General features: G+C 46.1%; 1 protein-coding gene across 8 annotated transcripts in view; it reads right to left on the reverse strand.

Annotated features, from left to right (window-relative positions):
- Positions 1-15,751, reverse strand: part of PACS2 (phosphofurin acidic cluster sorting protein 2) — a 68,764-nt gene extending 53,013 nt beyond the window's left edge. For all 8 annotated transcript variants that reach the window (XR_663445.1, XM_009320609.1, XM_009320608.1 and 5 more), the window contains exons 1-2: positions 15,707-15,751; positions 14,292-14,448 (exon numbers count right to left, since the gene is read on the reverse strand). Coding sequence is in view for 7 of the 8 variants with exons in the window: in XM_009320609.1 (XP_009318884.1) it covers positions 14,292-14,448; positions 15,707-15,746 (197 nt within the window). In the remaining variant the exon portion in view is untranslated. The remainder of the gene's footprint in view (positions 1-14,291; positions 14,449-15,706) is intronic.
- Between the last annotated feature and the right edge of the window lie 888 nt (positions 15,752-16,639).

The raw sequence follows: 16,639 nt of genomic DNA on the forward strand, positions 1-16,639 counted from the left end.
CCCCGCAGTTACGGCAGGGTTTTGTCTGCCGTAACTGCCTCTGATAACAGCAGCAGCTCCTTCCATACACTTATCTTTTGCCTAGATTTTGCTGTACTTCCATTAAATCTCAGGGATCTGGGATCTCTGAGGAGGGGGGATCTCAGGAAGGGGACCGGTCTCACAAAACACTTCTATCAATGAGCCTGTTAATTTGGAAGTTTCACATACATACATATTTGATCTCTGTGAACACAGGGAAAATAACCTAGAGCACAGACAGATGAGGGGAAATGAGGAAGCCTCAAGTCTGGAGCTGAAAGAGCCTGAAGTATTTTGAGCTGTCTATAAAAAGCCTGGGACTGTAATACAGGAGGTGCAGGCAAATGCTTTCTTTGCATGTTTGTTTCAGCGCTGACCCATGGTTGCATATGGGGAGTTAAGCTAGCAAAACCACTAAGTTAGCCGAAGCAGTGTTAAATAAGGGCAATGGAAATCTGAGAGCCAAGATTTCCACCCTTTTTTGAAAGTTCATAGTAGGTCTCCCTGCTAGGAACACAGCTGGGTCCCACGCAGCAGCAGGCAGTGCCTGCTGAGGAGCTTGCGTCCCCTCCAGTCACACACGTCCCCCCCACGGCAAGGAGGCACGAGGTACTTGCCTGACCCTGTTCTCAGGTTAACAAATCATGAGCCAGCTTAATGCGTTCCACAAGAATAAAACCCTTCATCTTTTTACATCACTGCTGCTAGAATGCAGTTTTAAAGAGGAAACCTGGACCTGACCCAATGGTTTAGACTCGCCCTGCTAATGCAAGTAGTGCTGAATAGCTTCATCACGAGCTTTTTGCTCAGGGAGGCAGTTATCTGCAAAGAACATAACATTTTGGTAACCGAGATCCAGCAAACATGCCCAGAACAACCAAATAGTGTCACATTCTTTACTCGCTGGATGCTTTGCTTTTGCATCCCTCTGAGTAGAAAGATCAGGAAAATAAACCCCCTTCAAGAAAGAGTCTGCCTCACCAAATTAAGTGTCTGTGTCTCCACAGGGAGCACAGTAATTGCACTGAGACCTCGCTCACGCAGAGACAGTCGAATCAACAGGAAGGAAAAATTAAAAATTAAAGACCTGTATTTTAATTAAGCCCCATAGAAGTCGAGAATAATAACAGATGCATCCACAGCTATAAGGGACTCGAAGTGCAAGACGGGAGCCGTGGGAGGAAGACTCTAGCTCACTACACAGGTACCCTTTGTCCAGGTTAAAAGCTGTGAAGACATTGTTCCTAGAGAAAAAATTTCATGCCAGGAGCACTCTCCTCCGAGGTCTGTAAACCTCAATCAGCCGATGGCTATAAGGAAGGAATTGGTCTCCATGTGGTCACTGGACAGTTTCACCTCACACAAGTTATTTCAGCATTTCAGGACAGCAAAGCAGCCTCCTACCCCAATGCTTTCAACCTCAACTTTTGAGTGTTTTGCTCTGAGCTGACACTTTACACCCAAGTCAGTCCCAAAATAAATCGTGAGCCACTTGAAGGAGAAGTGGAGGGAGACACCCGCCTACACACATGCTTGCCCAGACAAACAGTCATTCTGCACATAGCTACAGGGGCGTCTGCGCAGGAGAGGCCAGAGTGAGAAGCCCTGAGCAGCATTTTTCCAAGACAGCTGCTCAAGCAAGGTACGAACGCTTGCAGTGCACGAACAACCAACTGCACAAGCAGTTTCTTATGCCTGCTTCGCCCATGCCCAGGAAGAAAAGAACATGGATGTACTCATTGCTGCATTTACATGCTAAAGGCAGAGCTGTGTACTGGCCTAGGAGAGTTAGCTTGGGGAGAAGAGCTGTCCTCTGATGCCACTAAAGGATTAGAGTGGGGCCTCCGGGCAAGGGTATCAATGGTAGAAGCTGCAGGAAGAATGCTTCTTCACTTTCCAGAGGTTATAAGCTAATGCCCTCAAAATGATCTAATCTTGGTCCCATTCCCAGGTAAGCTCCAAAGCAGGAACAAATTAAATGAGAAGACAGAGGTCAAGCGCCCCAACTTCTGTCATGCCAGAAACATAACCTGAGTAACTTGCAAAGAAACGTAATAGTCCTGTATTAGTCTCTGCTTACTTCTCCTTCATTCACACTTACCACCAAGCTAAACGGCAACCTTCAGCCAGCTGTTCTGGCTACAGATCCATTCAAGTAAGCTTTAAGAAGCCAGGAAACAATTGCAGAGCAAGTATTTTCATTGTTCTTGTTCTCAAGGATCTTGAAATCCTCTTCCCTGCATTAATACAGAGAATTAAGCTCTTAAGATTCTAGAGACTAAGTTCCACAGAAGTGCTGTAGCAAGCAGGTCTTGTTCAGACAGGTAAGAGGATGGCAGCTTATTTTACGCAACAGGCTCTACCCAGGACCTCACCAAGGACACACATACACAGCCAGACACTATCCTTTTACAGCTGAAATACTGTCCTGCTCACTTCAAATGTATTACAAATATACCTGCTCCAAACTGAGCATGCAAAAGGGGTGGGGGCATCATTTTTAAAAGATCCTAGAATTCTGCATGGGCACATTAGCTATTTGAGAAGCAGCATGCAGTTAATATGACCAAGGATTAAAGCACATCTGAGCTTAGATACTCCAATCCAACTATCAGTTGGAAAATGCTGAGAGATGTCTTCCTTCAGTGGGACAAGACATTGCTGGCTGGCTCTAGGGGATTCACCCGAGGCAGAAAGGAATCAGGACCCCTGCAAGCCAAATAACTCTGGCTCACAAAACACAGAGTTTACATAGTCCATTGGCACTTCTCATTTCTTAGCGCTTCAGTAGTCTGGAAAGGAAAGGGCACTACTGACGCACAGCGATGCTGGTGAAACCCACAGGGGTTAAAGCTAAATCTCCACAGCTCCACATATTCTTCAGGTAGCCAAGCAAAACTTCTTGTGCAAGCTGGCAGTTGTGTCACACCATGTTCTGACTACCTGGCTGAGACCTGATGCATTCCAAGTCACACCGGCAGGAAGTCAGCCTGTCTGTCACCAACCACTCGCCTCTAGGTAAGTGCTCTGAACTGTGCTACAGAGAAACAGCAGCCTTCTCTCCCTTTAAGAAGTTGTTTCAGCGGGAGCTGAAGCAGCTCTCTTCACCTATCTGTTGACCTCAGTTGGGATCTCAGTTCTTGCACACACTGCTATACATTTGGCGGCTTTTCATTTTGATGGTTTCAAATCCCTTTACAGAGTGACTTGCGCGGGGGGGGAACCCAACAAAACACAAAGCAGGCATTAGGTCTGTTTCTCAGACAGACAATGGAGTGCAAAGGAGTTAGACAAACTCACCTATGTTTTCACACCGTGCTGCCTGCAAACCCAAGCACAGACGCAAGACTAGTTAAATACACCTCTCCTGGCTTGCCTCTTTCAAACCCATCATCCAGAACACCAGGACTGCACGGCATCCTGACACCAAAGTGAGCATCAATGAAAGAGCCTATGGTACTGGCGGATTAGGTTTGATCAACGTTTTTAAAGTTTTGAGGCAATAGGAAGGTGTTTTATTAGCTTTAAAGACTAACATCAGCAAATAACTAAAAGCTGATTCATGGTTAAGGCTCCTTTGACAGACCATCAGGATTACATTTTCTATTTTACAGATGACACAAACACATCTGACATTTGTTGTATTAATTTAGTAGTAGCTGGAGTAACCAGAGGCACCACCACCAAGGAATGAACAGCAAGACGGAGACAGACCAGGCATAGCCACATCCATCTGCCCAAAGGCCAGCAGTAGCTGCGGGTCTAACAAGCTTGTATGCGATACCCATGCACCCCCATGCACCGCAGTACAGCCTCTTGCCCAGAAAGCCTCGCAGCACTGAAATGCCAGTCTCCCAATTGAGCACCTAATGAGAGCAGTCAAAGTAGCACGTCAGGGAGGGGGAGCTTTTAGGATGTGAGTTGGTCAAGCCATTTCTGTAGCTAGGGCTTCATTTCTCAGCTAGCCAGCAACAAAACAAAGGCACAACCCACTAAGCTTATGTGAGCCAGCCAGGGTGGAGGGCAGCTCCCACCACATGCCTTACCAAATGGCACAAAAGCGTATACAAAAATGAGCAAACGAATCACGCCCCAAACCAAAAGGAGACTCTGGGAGGAGGAATGCAAAAACAAATTGGGGGGTAGGGGATGAAGAAGAAAGACTTTCACAGCTGGAACAAACCCAGCAGCTCTCCCCTCCCTGGCTCACCCTTCCCTTGCATGCCTTTCTTATGCAACCTGCTTTCTCCTCGCTGGCCCCCTGCCCCAGACAGCAGCACTTGTCACGCAGCAGGCTGATCACTGGGATCGGCTATTCCAGGCATGCTATGGGAACACTCTCCCTGCCTGCCAGGAGCAGTTCCCATCTGCCCCTGAACCCTCTGGGACTAGCGGGAGCTGCACAAAGTAGCCAGCAGATGAGAAGGACCATCACAGCTAAAGGCTTCCTGATCTGTCCACAGCTTGCCGCAAAGCACGGAGCAGCACATCTCTGCCTTCATTTGTACCAGCATCCCCCTCCCAAGCTGACAGTGCTGCAGCCGGCTGCAAGAACAAAGACAGTGCCCAGCCTTCCAGCATACACCAGAGGAAATCCTTGCAGTGGTAGCTAGCTCTGTTAAGAGGCACCAGTCAGTGAGATTAAAGGGTTAAAGAAAATGCCTCAAGGCACATGTTTTCTCCAGCATGTGCCTTGCCTGGATGATAACCCTCACTCTTTCCCCTGCCCTCTCCTCCACCACATCCATGCCTCAACGCTGAGCACAGCATCCCCAAACGCAGCGGCAGCAGCATCAGGTTGGGAACTGCAATGTCTCCACAGCAACTAGGGATGTCACAGACCACACGTGACCACCTCCCTGCAACCATGCAACAAATGAGACCAGCTCCTCTGTCAGCCTGCTTGTTCCTCCTCACTCTCCTCCGGAGTAGTCTGATGGCAAATCCTCCTTCACCTGCCCCGTCTCAAGCCTGTATGCACTCAGCAGCAAGGAGCTGGCATGCATCTGGGCGCAGGCAGATTCAGAGGGAGGTCCTGCACCAGCCAGGCTGTTTCAGTATTCTGTGGGGGTTTTTTGATAGTAGGAAGCACAGGCCTCCAAACACTCTTGCACTTGACTACTTTCAAAATGCTAGGTGCTATCCTCTTTCTCATTCCCACTGCTGAACAACCCACAGTGAGAGCTTGCTGCCGTGCCACCTGGTGCTGTGCTCTCTGCACACTCCTGTTAGCCACTTGGTACCCCAGGGAGACACCACAGTCCCAGCTACAGCACATGCTGTACCCAAGGCCTCCAAATCATTAGAGGCCAGGACTCAGCCTGAAATATCCTGATCTTCCCCTTTGTAAATCAGTCATCAAAAGCCCCCATGAAGAGGAGAGAACTATGCCAACAGGAGCTTTGACTTCGGACCATGTCAGAAGAGCTTGTAACAAAGAGCTCAGTTCTGCTTGGGTTGCCCGTCACTGTGATCTCTTCATCATGAGAAATCAGGACTAGGAAGCCTCCAGCTAAGAAAGCAGGCAAAGAAAAACAGATGGCTTCTCGGTGTCCCCAAATCAGAGCTTGCTCTCAGGGCATGAACAATTTGCCATCTCTCTGCCTTACTTCTCTCCACTTCGAGTAGTTTCCATGACACTTTCTGATGCAGAGGCGAGCTGAACAGCCTGTCACTCCAGAGACCAGACAGGCTCACACCATGGGTTGCATCAAATTACTTCTCACTCAGCCATCCCCAAATGCTGCGCCGTTCACAAGCCACAGTCAGACATGTGGCCCTCCCAGTCAAAGCCAAGATCCTGATGGCATGTAGTTCTTAAGACTTGGTGCTTCTCTGAAAGACAACCACCATACACCATTCTGAATAAACAGACTTTCTGAAAACTGTTGTAGGAGTTTTTTTAAAGGAGTTTTGCTTTTGGGGGTGGGTTTTTCTCTTTGTTTTTTTAAGCTTGCTTTTCTCTTGCTGACCCATCTGGACCCAAGGCAGCAAAGCCAGGGCAGGTGGCCCATTCCTAACAGACCGTCATTCTGTAACCTTGATTTAAACCAGTTGCATCAAGAGCCAGATGAACAGGGTTTGTTTGTGAAGTTTGCAATATGGCCTGAAATAAACAAGATGGGAGAACCACACAGGCATAATTTAGAGCCCAAATGGCTGTTTGCTTTTTTACTGAGAACTCAAAATGTCCTATAAGGGTAAAGGCAGAGCAGCTAGCAGCAGTGAAAAACATTTGTGAACTTTGATGGTACGTTTGGTATCAGCCAGCACAGCAATCAAATATGCAAAGCATCCTGCTGGCAGGCTTGCTTTCAGACTAGAAGAACACTTCACAGATCGCAATGCTGTTCTCATTGCAGCAAGGTTGTCAAAGCTCGCCATTCTGGCCTTCTTCAAGATCAGCAAGTGCAGCCAGTCACCCCAATACCTCACAGAGCCAATGGTCTAGGCTGTTCCTTTACTTGCCCCATGTTTAACGCTGGCTCCCTCCTCCCCTGACTCCAGAGATGAAAGGGATGATGGTCAAAGAGATATCAGAATTTGTTACCTAAGTTAGAAATATAATTTTTTGCACAATTCTCATCATGTCTCAAACACAGGACAACTATATAGCACCCCAAAGTATGATTTCTTTCCAGCACGCAGAGGTTCCAAAATACAGCACTCGTAACCCAAACTACGGGGAAGGAGCAGCAAAGGGAAAGTTGCAACTCCAAGCCCCAATGTATTCAACAGCAGGTCGGAAGGAAGGTTAGGAGAACCACCAGGTCCATGAAGAGCAATTCCTGCAGCTGTACCAGACATCCTGCATAATGCTCACAGCACCTCAGCTGTTTGCTCTGACAGCACCGTGGCACACAAGCACCGAGTCCCTCTGAGCCCCACAGCACTGGCTCATCTGTGCACAGGTACTTCGAACGGGGGACCGCAAGGCTGACAACCGATTTGCTCTCTGGCCACAGCTCAAAGGATGCTTCCAAATCAAACACATTAAAATAGTTATAAAAGGAAGGTTCTTCTTTCCCAGAAGCATTTATTTAGATTTGAATGGTGCCAGTTTTCACAAGGCAACAACACACAGCTGACAAAGCAGCCTCCATAAGCGCTAAATATAATTCACAAAGAACTCCAGATCCTGCCACTAGAGCTGGGGAACTCTATTCAGCATTAAACACATTGGAAACACTGGTTAACATCCCTCAAACTGGAACAAAACATCAAGGGTAAGACAGCTGAAATGTACTATCCCTTGCAGATTTGTCTCCCCAGAAAGGAAGGGGCAAACTGAGAGAAGCTTTGCAATATTAACAGTGGTCAAAAAAGGTCTGAAAATGCAAAAGCGTTCAGCACTCCTTGCAAGGAAAGAAATGCCTCTTGATGCCTTTGGTTGAAGCTGCATTGTGCTCCAGCACCTATCCCTTGCTTTTCTTCCATCAAATATTTTGGGCAGTGGCTGCTCATTTGCACACTGCCTGCTAGAGTGCTCAGAAGAGCACAGACAAGCTGGGAAGGAAGTCCCCGAAGAACAGGAATAAGGGATCTGGTGAGATTTTAAAAGCCAAAAAGTTAGCCATATTACTTAGGTTGATGGAAGAACAAGATGGCTGAAGTGAAACTACCACCAGTACTGCCAGGGAAGAAACTTCAGCAGTAACCAGAAGCGATATTTTAACTTCCAAAACCAGCCGAACTGGACTGAAAAGGCTTACAGAGACTGCAGTGCCTAGCCTGCTGTCAAGCACAACACAAGCTCTCCACCAAGGGCCTTGAAAACTACAGAACCCACCAAAAGTGCACTAATGAACAGAAACTAGGATCTCTTGTAGCCTTTAAAGCTGACCCATGGAGGTTACTTTACAGTGCAGCACCAGCAGATTTAGCATTGACAAAAACTACATCAAACATCTTCCCCCCACTCTGAGGAGACACCTGAATGGGAAGGAACCCGCTCCACCAAGCTGTCCTTATAGCCTGGGGGGTGGCCAGGAGGAGATGCATTTCCAGGCCTTGCAGTGGGGTTGCAAACAGCTCAGGTGTTCAGAGCACTTCTGATCCCCTCTCAATGAGAGCAGCTTCCTTTAGGGAAACTCCCAGTCTCCAGGTGATCTCAAAATGTCTCTCAACAACACTTTAAAAATGTCTTCCCCCCCCATCTTTCTCTTCACATCTAAATATACTCTGTATGCTCTACTTTAAAGAGCCGCTACTGAAAAAGAAAGCACTTGTTTGGAAATAACTCAGCACAAGGTTTTCTATTTGTTTTCTTTTCTGTAAAAACCCCTCGTGACTGAGATTTCACTGCATTTCTCATGGAAAAGGGAGAAAACCTGGCAACTCAGACTTGGCTTACCCTCTTTACTGAAAGCTTACATCACCTTTAAGTTGATCAGGGAAAAAAGGAAACACAATTTTTACTAAAGGAGTTCAGAAGAACCACCAGTGCCAAACACTTGCAGTAGCGGGCAGAACGCAGGGATTTGCTCTGGAAAAACATTTGCATTTGCTTAATATTCTAAACCTCTTCAGCAGTTGTCGGAAGTTGAGCTGGCAAGCAGAGATTCCATATTATTTAGATATTACATTTCTTCAGCATCATTGCTGGTGATATTTCATTCCTGAAAGCAATAAGGGAGCAGCAAAGCAAACTAAATGCCTGAATTTGTTAGTTCAATTTGTCAAGAATGTTTATTAAAATATGAGTGACCTGTGTAAACAAGCAAAACAGTAAGCTGTGATAGACACAAGGTGTTCCGAAACACTGGTCTTCACTGCTCAGAACTTGTTCCAGACTCCCATAAGATTTTTAATGCTGAATATAAGCAATGAAATAGTAAGTGATTTATAACAATCATAACCCATTCAGTCCTCACAACCTTTCATCAGGCCTATGAGTTCCCACTGAACCCAGATTTATCAAGATAAACTGTAGATGCTCTACAGAATAAGCAGGTGGAGGTAAATGAGGCACGAACGAGCAGAGGCTGGATGCGAGGCGACTCTTCCTCTGCAGGATATTAAGGTTCACTGCTGGGAGGGATTACCGAGGAGCCTTATCCAGCATTAAGATAGAGTTACTCCATTTGTGAACAGGACTACACCATGAGATCACTCATAGAGACCAAACTCTACAGCCAGACCAGTCTCAGGTCCCTGAAAATGTTCTCTTCTAAAACATTTGCCTGATGCAATCAGCTAACACTAACGTGACAGTGATGCTAAGAGCAAGGAATGGGTATCGGCATCATTTTGTGGTCAGTGCTTCTATTTATAAATAAGGCAAGGAGCATCCTGAAAGCAGGTGCCACATACTCAGGCTGTCAAAGAACATTTCTGTCACAGAAACAGTTGAGGATCATCACTGGGGATGAGAAAGGGACGAGTACCACAATATTTTTTCAACCATCGGGATGGGATGTATCCTTAATTTTATGCCCTCCTCACTCAGAGGACCACACTCCACCTCTGATTTTCACCACATGACGACAGCTAATACCAAGCACATCAAACTTTGCATCGGGGCCTATGGCTAGTCATACATGAAATGTATTTATGTACATCATATGTTTCTGACTGCTGAGATTTTTCACCAATAGCCTCAAATACACTAACTGGCAAATAATCTAAACACCACATTTTCTAAAGCTGTTAAATGTTCCACATCTGGCAGACTGAGCTGAGATTTAAAAGGATGATGCAAGAAATTCTCTGTTGGAGTACCTGTAAAACATTAAACCTGCTTCTCTGTGCCCATCTGTTACAAGGCAATACAAATCCACCACCCCTCATGCTCTTTTCCTTTGGAGCCTGGGTACTTACACTGAAGCCGTGATGAGAGGGGCCATCCCCACCTTTTCATATCTGTCCTGGTTTCAGCTGAGATAGAGTTAATTTTCATCCTAGTAGCTGGTACAGTGCTGTGTTTTGGATTTAGCATGAGAATAATGTGATAACACACTGATGTTTTAGTTGTTGCTAAGCAGTGTTTATACTAAGTCAAGGACTTTTCAGCTTCCCATACTCTGCCAGCCAGGAGGTGCACAAGAAGCTGGGAGGGGGCACAGCCAGGACAGCTGACCCCAACTGGCCAAAGGGATATTCCATACCATGTGACGTCATGCTCAGTATATAAGCTGGGGGGAGTCAGCCGGGGAGCAATGATGACTGCTCGGGGACTGGCTGGGCGTTGGTCAGTGGGCGGTGAGCGGTTGCATCACCTCTTGTTTTGGGGTTTTTTTTTTTCCTTCCCGGGTTTTGTCATCCGTCCCCCCATTGTTTTACTTTCCATTACAATTTTTTATTGTTGTTGTTATTATTATTATTTTATTATTTCAAGTATTAAACCATTCTTATCTCAACCCACGAGTTTTCTCACTTTTACTCTTCCAATTCTCTTCCCCATCCCACCGGGGGGGGGTGGGGTGGAGGGGGTGGAGGGTGAGCAAGCGGCTGTGTGATGCTCAGTTGCCGACTGGGGCTAAGCTACGACATCATCTTACAAATAGTAGAATAATGCCTCCTATTTTAAGATTTTGCATGCAATTTGCAAGAAGTCTCCCAGGCCATGGTTTGGCATGATAGTCAGCACTGAGGCAGTCAAATCCACATCTCTGAAGAAATCATATTTCCCTAACAAGAAAAGTCGTTTTGGGGCTCCCACAATCCTGGTGAGCCCAAGCTCTCCAGAGAGCCAGCGTAGATTTGCTACCACTCCCCAGGTGTTTATTTTGAGGCTTCATCTCCACCACTGTGAAGCAAAGGTCAGCTCATAAGCTCACAGCAAGCACCTCGAAACTGGCTGAAGGGAAACATTGGAGCCAAGGAGAGTGCATGCTACAACTGTTTCATGAAGAGATTTTCGTATGTTACGTATACGAGAATTCTGACCACACATAAATGTTCATATAATTACAAATTACTAAGTCATTTCTCTGTTTTCACACTGATCAGCCAACTGCAGAGACAGTTGGCCCCCCTTGACTGATAGTCAGCAGGGTCCTCTGTTTGTAGATGTACCATCTCAAACACAGATTAGCTTCTACTCAGAGCAGGTCCTCTTGGAGGGCTGGTGGAGAGTGTGAATTCACTCACAGGAGAAAAGCCCAAAGTTACTCATGCAATAGCTTGGAAAAATCTGGTGATAATTTTGGAACCAAGATAGCCCAGGAGACTGTCAGCAGGAGCAGCAGAAGTCTGCTGGCAGAGGACAGAAAACAGAGAAACAAAAGCTAGAGAAGGAGCCTGAATTCACAGTTCAAGAGACAGCAACTGTGGGAGACACAATGAAGTGTTGAATTTCCAGAGATTAGAGAATTGTTCACACTAAGCTACACCAAATTCTGCCTTTAAACTGGTACAAGCCTTCTGTGATGTCCTAGATGTCAATAAATCTGTTTCAACTTACCTATAAACAGACATCGGCTCTTAGTATGACTGTGGTTCAGTAAGCCCCATACCAAACCCTGGCAGCCCTGGGCCATAGTGACTGTGACAGAAAACGGTCTGCCTTTTCTGTTGCTGGGGTTTGTTAAGAACCATAAAAAGCAAGAAATCACAAAAGCATCAAGTCTGATGGATCCAAAGAGTAAAGAGAGTTGCAAAATTTCTCCATTCAGTGGGAAGGTAGAGGAGAGCTGCAGCATGCAAGACTGGATATTCCTGATGCTTCAAACATCAATAAAACTTTTGTCTAATGTGTCCTTTATTGTACTCCAGCTGTCATATGATTTCTGCAGTACAATGCAGGGAGAGCAAAGGAAAACTCAACTACGTACCCTTTTCACAGGGACACATCTAACATATTTCCCCACTGTGGATCTACCCTGCTCCAGATACTTCCTATCTGCATGCAAAAGTAGCAAGTGCTCAAAACACTCTCAGAGCTTGATAAAAATCGAAGTCAAGTGTTTTCAACAAAATCCTCTTTGTTGAAAGAGGATCACTTGGCTACTGGAACTGCAAACCTGTTCAGAGACATGCCTTAACAATCAAGTATCATTTAAAAATGCATTTGCAGCTGTGCATATTTCACTTCAGTCACACGATTGTGAATTATACCTCAGCATGTCCTTGTAGAGAAGAGGTGGGCTGTCAGGGGGGTGGGAAGGGGGAGAGAAAAGAAAGGAATTTCTACCGAACAAAAGAGCTCCAAGAAACTGATACAACTTTGCTGGAAGCTATTCCCAGCCCACTCAACATTTTTGATTGTATACAGACATACCAGAATCCCAACAAGGGGCATTTTTCCCAGCTAAAATATGAACCATCAGCAAATTTGACCACCACCAGAGACAAATACAACAACCTAGTGGAAGCAGAAGAAAAGCAGAGTGAAATCATCTTACGGTTGTCCTAAACCAAGAGCTACCTCTGAGAGCTCACCGTGGTGGCAGCCTCACACAAACACATGCCCAGTATCCAGCACACTGCTAGTCAGAGCTAAGAAAGCAGGATTCCTGAGCAAGTTGCTTGCTTTACTGCCAGAGTCATTTACACGGCACTAAAAAGTACACAAGATACAAAGCAACCTTTTCCCCGCCTCCCTAGAAGCCCTGTGAAGAACTGTACGACTTTACCGATACTCACCAGATAGTTTTACAGTGACCCATTCTGCAGGAAAGCATGCACTGACTCTAAGTCTGCTGGGAAGCCAAGCACTACGCGTTGCTTTCACAGCTCAAAACCACAGCAGTGGCCTGCGGCAACACTGAGAGAAGCCAGAGAAGTAAATACCGCACGAACGCAGGAGGCAGCACGCAGCTGGGACGTTGGTGAGGTCAGGCTAACCCTACTCACAACCCATCTCTGGACCAGAGCATGTACTCGAGCACCTGGGTGCAACAGGTTTTTTCATCCAGAGATCCTCTTGAACACTAGCACTGTTCAAAGGCAGAAACACCAGGCACCAGGCTACTCAGACCTTCAGGAGAGCAATGCTGCAAAGCAAACCTAAGCATCCAAACCCAGACAAGGCAGATGCATCTTCAAAATGCAGTACCATTAGCATCTGTGCAGGCACCAAGAAGAGCTGAGCACTTTGCGCTCAACACATGCATGGCAAGGGACCAACACCAGAAAGCTGGCCTTGAATGCAGGTGCAGCAGGAACATAAACAAGAGCTGCTAAGCACTGCCAGGCTGCATGTACGTTTAGGATATGATCGTGGAACAAGGAAACAATTGAATGAACAGCAAAAGCTTATTATAAACTTTTTTAAGGACACCCAGCAGGACCTGCCATTTACATGTCAGAAAAACAGGAGCATGCTGGCTGAACTGAGAAAATCCACCTCTGAAATCCCTTCTCCCTGGAAGAAGCTCTACCCACTTGCTTGAACTAAGCACTGGCCAAGCTTCTGGTCCTCAAGCACACCCCATGGACCAAGGGTAAAGAACCACCACAGTTTTATCTCAGTGAGTAGATTTACACTTGAGCTGCTGAATGCTACATGTTGGGAGGAAAAAATCCTCTGATCTGCTTTGGTATCTGCAAGCAGCTGTCTCAGTTCCTCACTGGGACTGAACACAAGCAGGCAAAGCTTATCCAAGTACCTGGAGACACTCAGAAGTCTATTTGTGAAGCAAGGACAAAGCTACATTAACGGTCTTCAACTCTGTTAAGCAAAATAAAGCAGAATCCTGGCAGAAAGAAGATACAGATCCCGCCAGCCTGAAAGAGAAATCGGAGCACCTTAAATTCTGGCACACTCACAGGTGCAGCACAGGGAAGAGGTAGAAGAGCAAATAAAAGGGAGTTCAGCCCCTAGCAAGACACTAGCAACATGAAATATGTATGATCCAGTCCTTGCAGTTCTCAGCTTTCCTTGCAAATCCTTCATTTTAAGGCACTGGGTGCAACTTGATCGGGAAAGCAGCATATCATCTTTCTACCAGTTAGAAAGCATGCAGGTATATTTTCATAAAAGGGGACGTTTTGGAATGATCCTTTTGACACTAAAAACTGCTCATCCAAGAGGAAGAAACCACAGAGGAAGGCTGCACGACAGTCCCAAGAAACCCAGAGCAGACCCTGCAAACTGTAAATCAGCAGGCAGACGGAAGGGTGGAAAGGGCCATGGGAGGAGAGCTGGATTAGAAGTACTAGAGATTTATTATAAGTGATGCTCTAACAATAGCTTTCTTTTAAGAAGGAAGCTCTTCCTGCTGTAGTTAATCTATTTAGTCTGAATATAAATTTATACACTGGGGAAGGACTGCATACAGGACAGGCAACTCCTCGGTCAACCGTTTTAAAACGCTTACAATACCTACCCAGTAACACGGACCATGGCAGAGGGGGAATAGTCACTCCTCCAAGCAGTTGTCAGGGGTTGTTCAGTGGAGCTGCTCCAGCCTTTACACGGGCTAGAAGATGACCTAGGAAGGTCTTTTTCAGCCATGTTTTCTATTTTCATCGTTTCTCTCCACCCTGAGAGGTCATGCAGACGCAAACATCAATTTAACTAACGCCAGATGGGAGACAAGTTAAGCCATATGAATCTTTGCTTATTATATAATTACCTTCATTTCTTGTAGAAACATGGAAATGCTTACAGTCACTGGCTGGATATTTTGTACATAAACAAACATTTCTAGGCTGTTTATATTTTAAAGAAATTAAGCCCACATGGTTTTGACCAACTACTCCATTAGCACGTGGCATATTTATGAAAAAAACAAGCCTAATTTTGAAGCTATGCCAGGAGGTTGCAGACACCAGTCTCCCCCCCAGGAACCCAAAATAACACTTACCAAATGTGCTCATCAACTCACGGTCATAGATTTACTGGGTAGAAACTTAAGATTATTTGCACTCAGTGTTCCATACACCAAATTATTTTCTGCAGAACTCAAAGTCATTTAATTTACCTCCAATGAGCCCCAACACATCAGCAAAGAAAACAGCATTGAAATGTTCAAGCTCATTTTGCTACTGAACCAGAGCAGTATGGCAATGGACATTTTCAGCACCAAACACATCAAACGATGTGCCAGAACTTCCACAGGTCACTTACCTAAAATCTACAGGGAAACTTCATGTGTACAGGTAGGAGCAGCACTGAGAAACTGTTACAGATGCAGCTCTGCAAGTCGTGCTCTTACTATAAAGTCATTAGCCATTAAAGATCCAGTGCATGGATGCCGAGTTCTGAATGGAGCCAGTCGTATTTGTAGGTGTCCCATTAGAAACCAGGAGCACATGTTTGAATTTGCATAAGAATCGGTGTGAAAGATTCAGTTACATCCCCAACAATCTCCAGTAGCTTTGGTTACACTGTCAATTATTCAAGTTAGAAAGTGCCTGACAATCTCCTTGCAAAGAGCCTAGCTCCCAAAACCTTCTTCCCACCAGAGACCTCCCCTTAGAGACCAAAAGAAGGAAAGACCACCTCCACCGCAACCACCTCTTCCCCTCGACCCACTCTGCAGCTCTGACAACAGCAGCCCCGAGCTGGAGAACACACACAAGTCTTCGGACCACCCAGGGTTTCTAGCATGCAGCTAAAACACAAGCCTCTAAACAAGGGGCTAGACTTCTCCTCCCACAAGCATTAAAAGTCATTTCCCCAGCCTAAAGAGAAGCTCTGCTAAATTAGAAATGTGGTGCATACATTGGGAGCATGCAGAACCACTTATTGCTTCCACTTGATGCCTTTCCAGCAGCAGCACTAGATTAAATGGGTTACCTGCTCCATCCTCATCCCCGCACTCTGCCTGCACAACCATTTGGACCATCATGCAGCAAAGCACAGCAGAGAACTGATCCAACTGAAACACAACCCGCTTCCTCACCTCTACCCCCCAAATCCTCCCCTGGTCTGCTTTACCACGTGCACTCTCAAATGCTTGCACTGGCAGAAGGTGCTGGCAAGCAGCAGCCTAAGTGGGTAGGTTACAAAGAGCCACCAGACACATCGGCCCCTCAGAGGGGCTGGTGAAAGCTAGCTATAACCTTACCTGAAGAGTGTCAGGACAGTATGCACAGCTCTATGCTCATCTGAGAAAGCTCTTCAGTGAGAGAGCTACTGGAGCTTTGCTGTAACAGACAGAGGACTGGTAAATGCTTAGTGTCTTACACCCACAACTACCCACTGCACAGATGGAATGGTAAAATGGTAGGGACCCTGATGCTGGCTCCCACAGCCGGCAAATGGATACTACATGTGCTCTGCTGAGAATGGTAACATCCCTGTCCCTGTTACAAACCGCTGAGTTCACATGGTTGAGGCAGCAGTGAAATCAGGACACGTGTGACAAGGTGAAATAAAGACTCTGCACGCCTATCTGATGAACTGGAAAGTTTGCAGGATTGTCTTGAGATTAGACCCCATGTTATAGACACCCATTTTCAGAACAGCCTCTCCAGAGGCAGTCAAATCTAGCTCTGGCACAGCCTCCAGCTGAAGTGTGTTCTCCCTGAAGAAACTCAAGACCGAGTGACCTCAAACGATCCTGCTATATTTGTAAAAATGTGTGCGAGGAGATGTCCTCCAACAGCCCTATGACTTTCATGGGCTTAGGAAAGGCAGAGCACCATCTTGTCAAGCTTCCAGCCTGAAGAGGGTTAAGAGTCACACTGACAGACCAGTTCCTTAAAAGACATGAGAAAGGAATCAGCC

The sequence above is a fragment of the Pygoscelis adeliae genome, unplaced genomic scaffold, assembly GCF_000699105.1.
Source record: "Pygoscelis adeliae isolate BGI_AS28 unplaced genomic scaffold, ASM69910v1 Scaffold402, whole genome shotgun sequence".
Lineage (NCBI taxonomy): Eukaryota > Metazoa > Chordata > Aves > Sphenisciformes > Spheniscidae > Pygoscelis > Pygoscelis adeliae.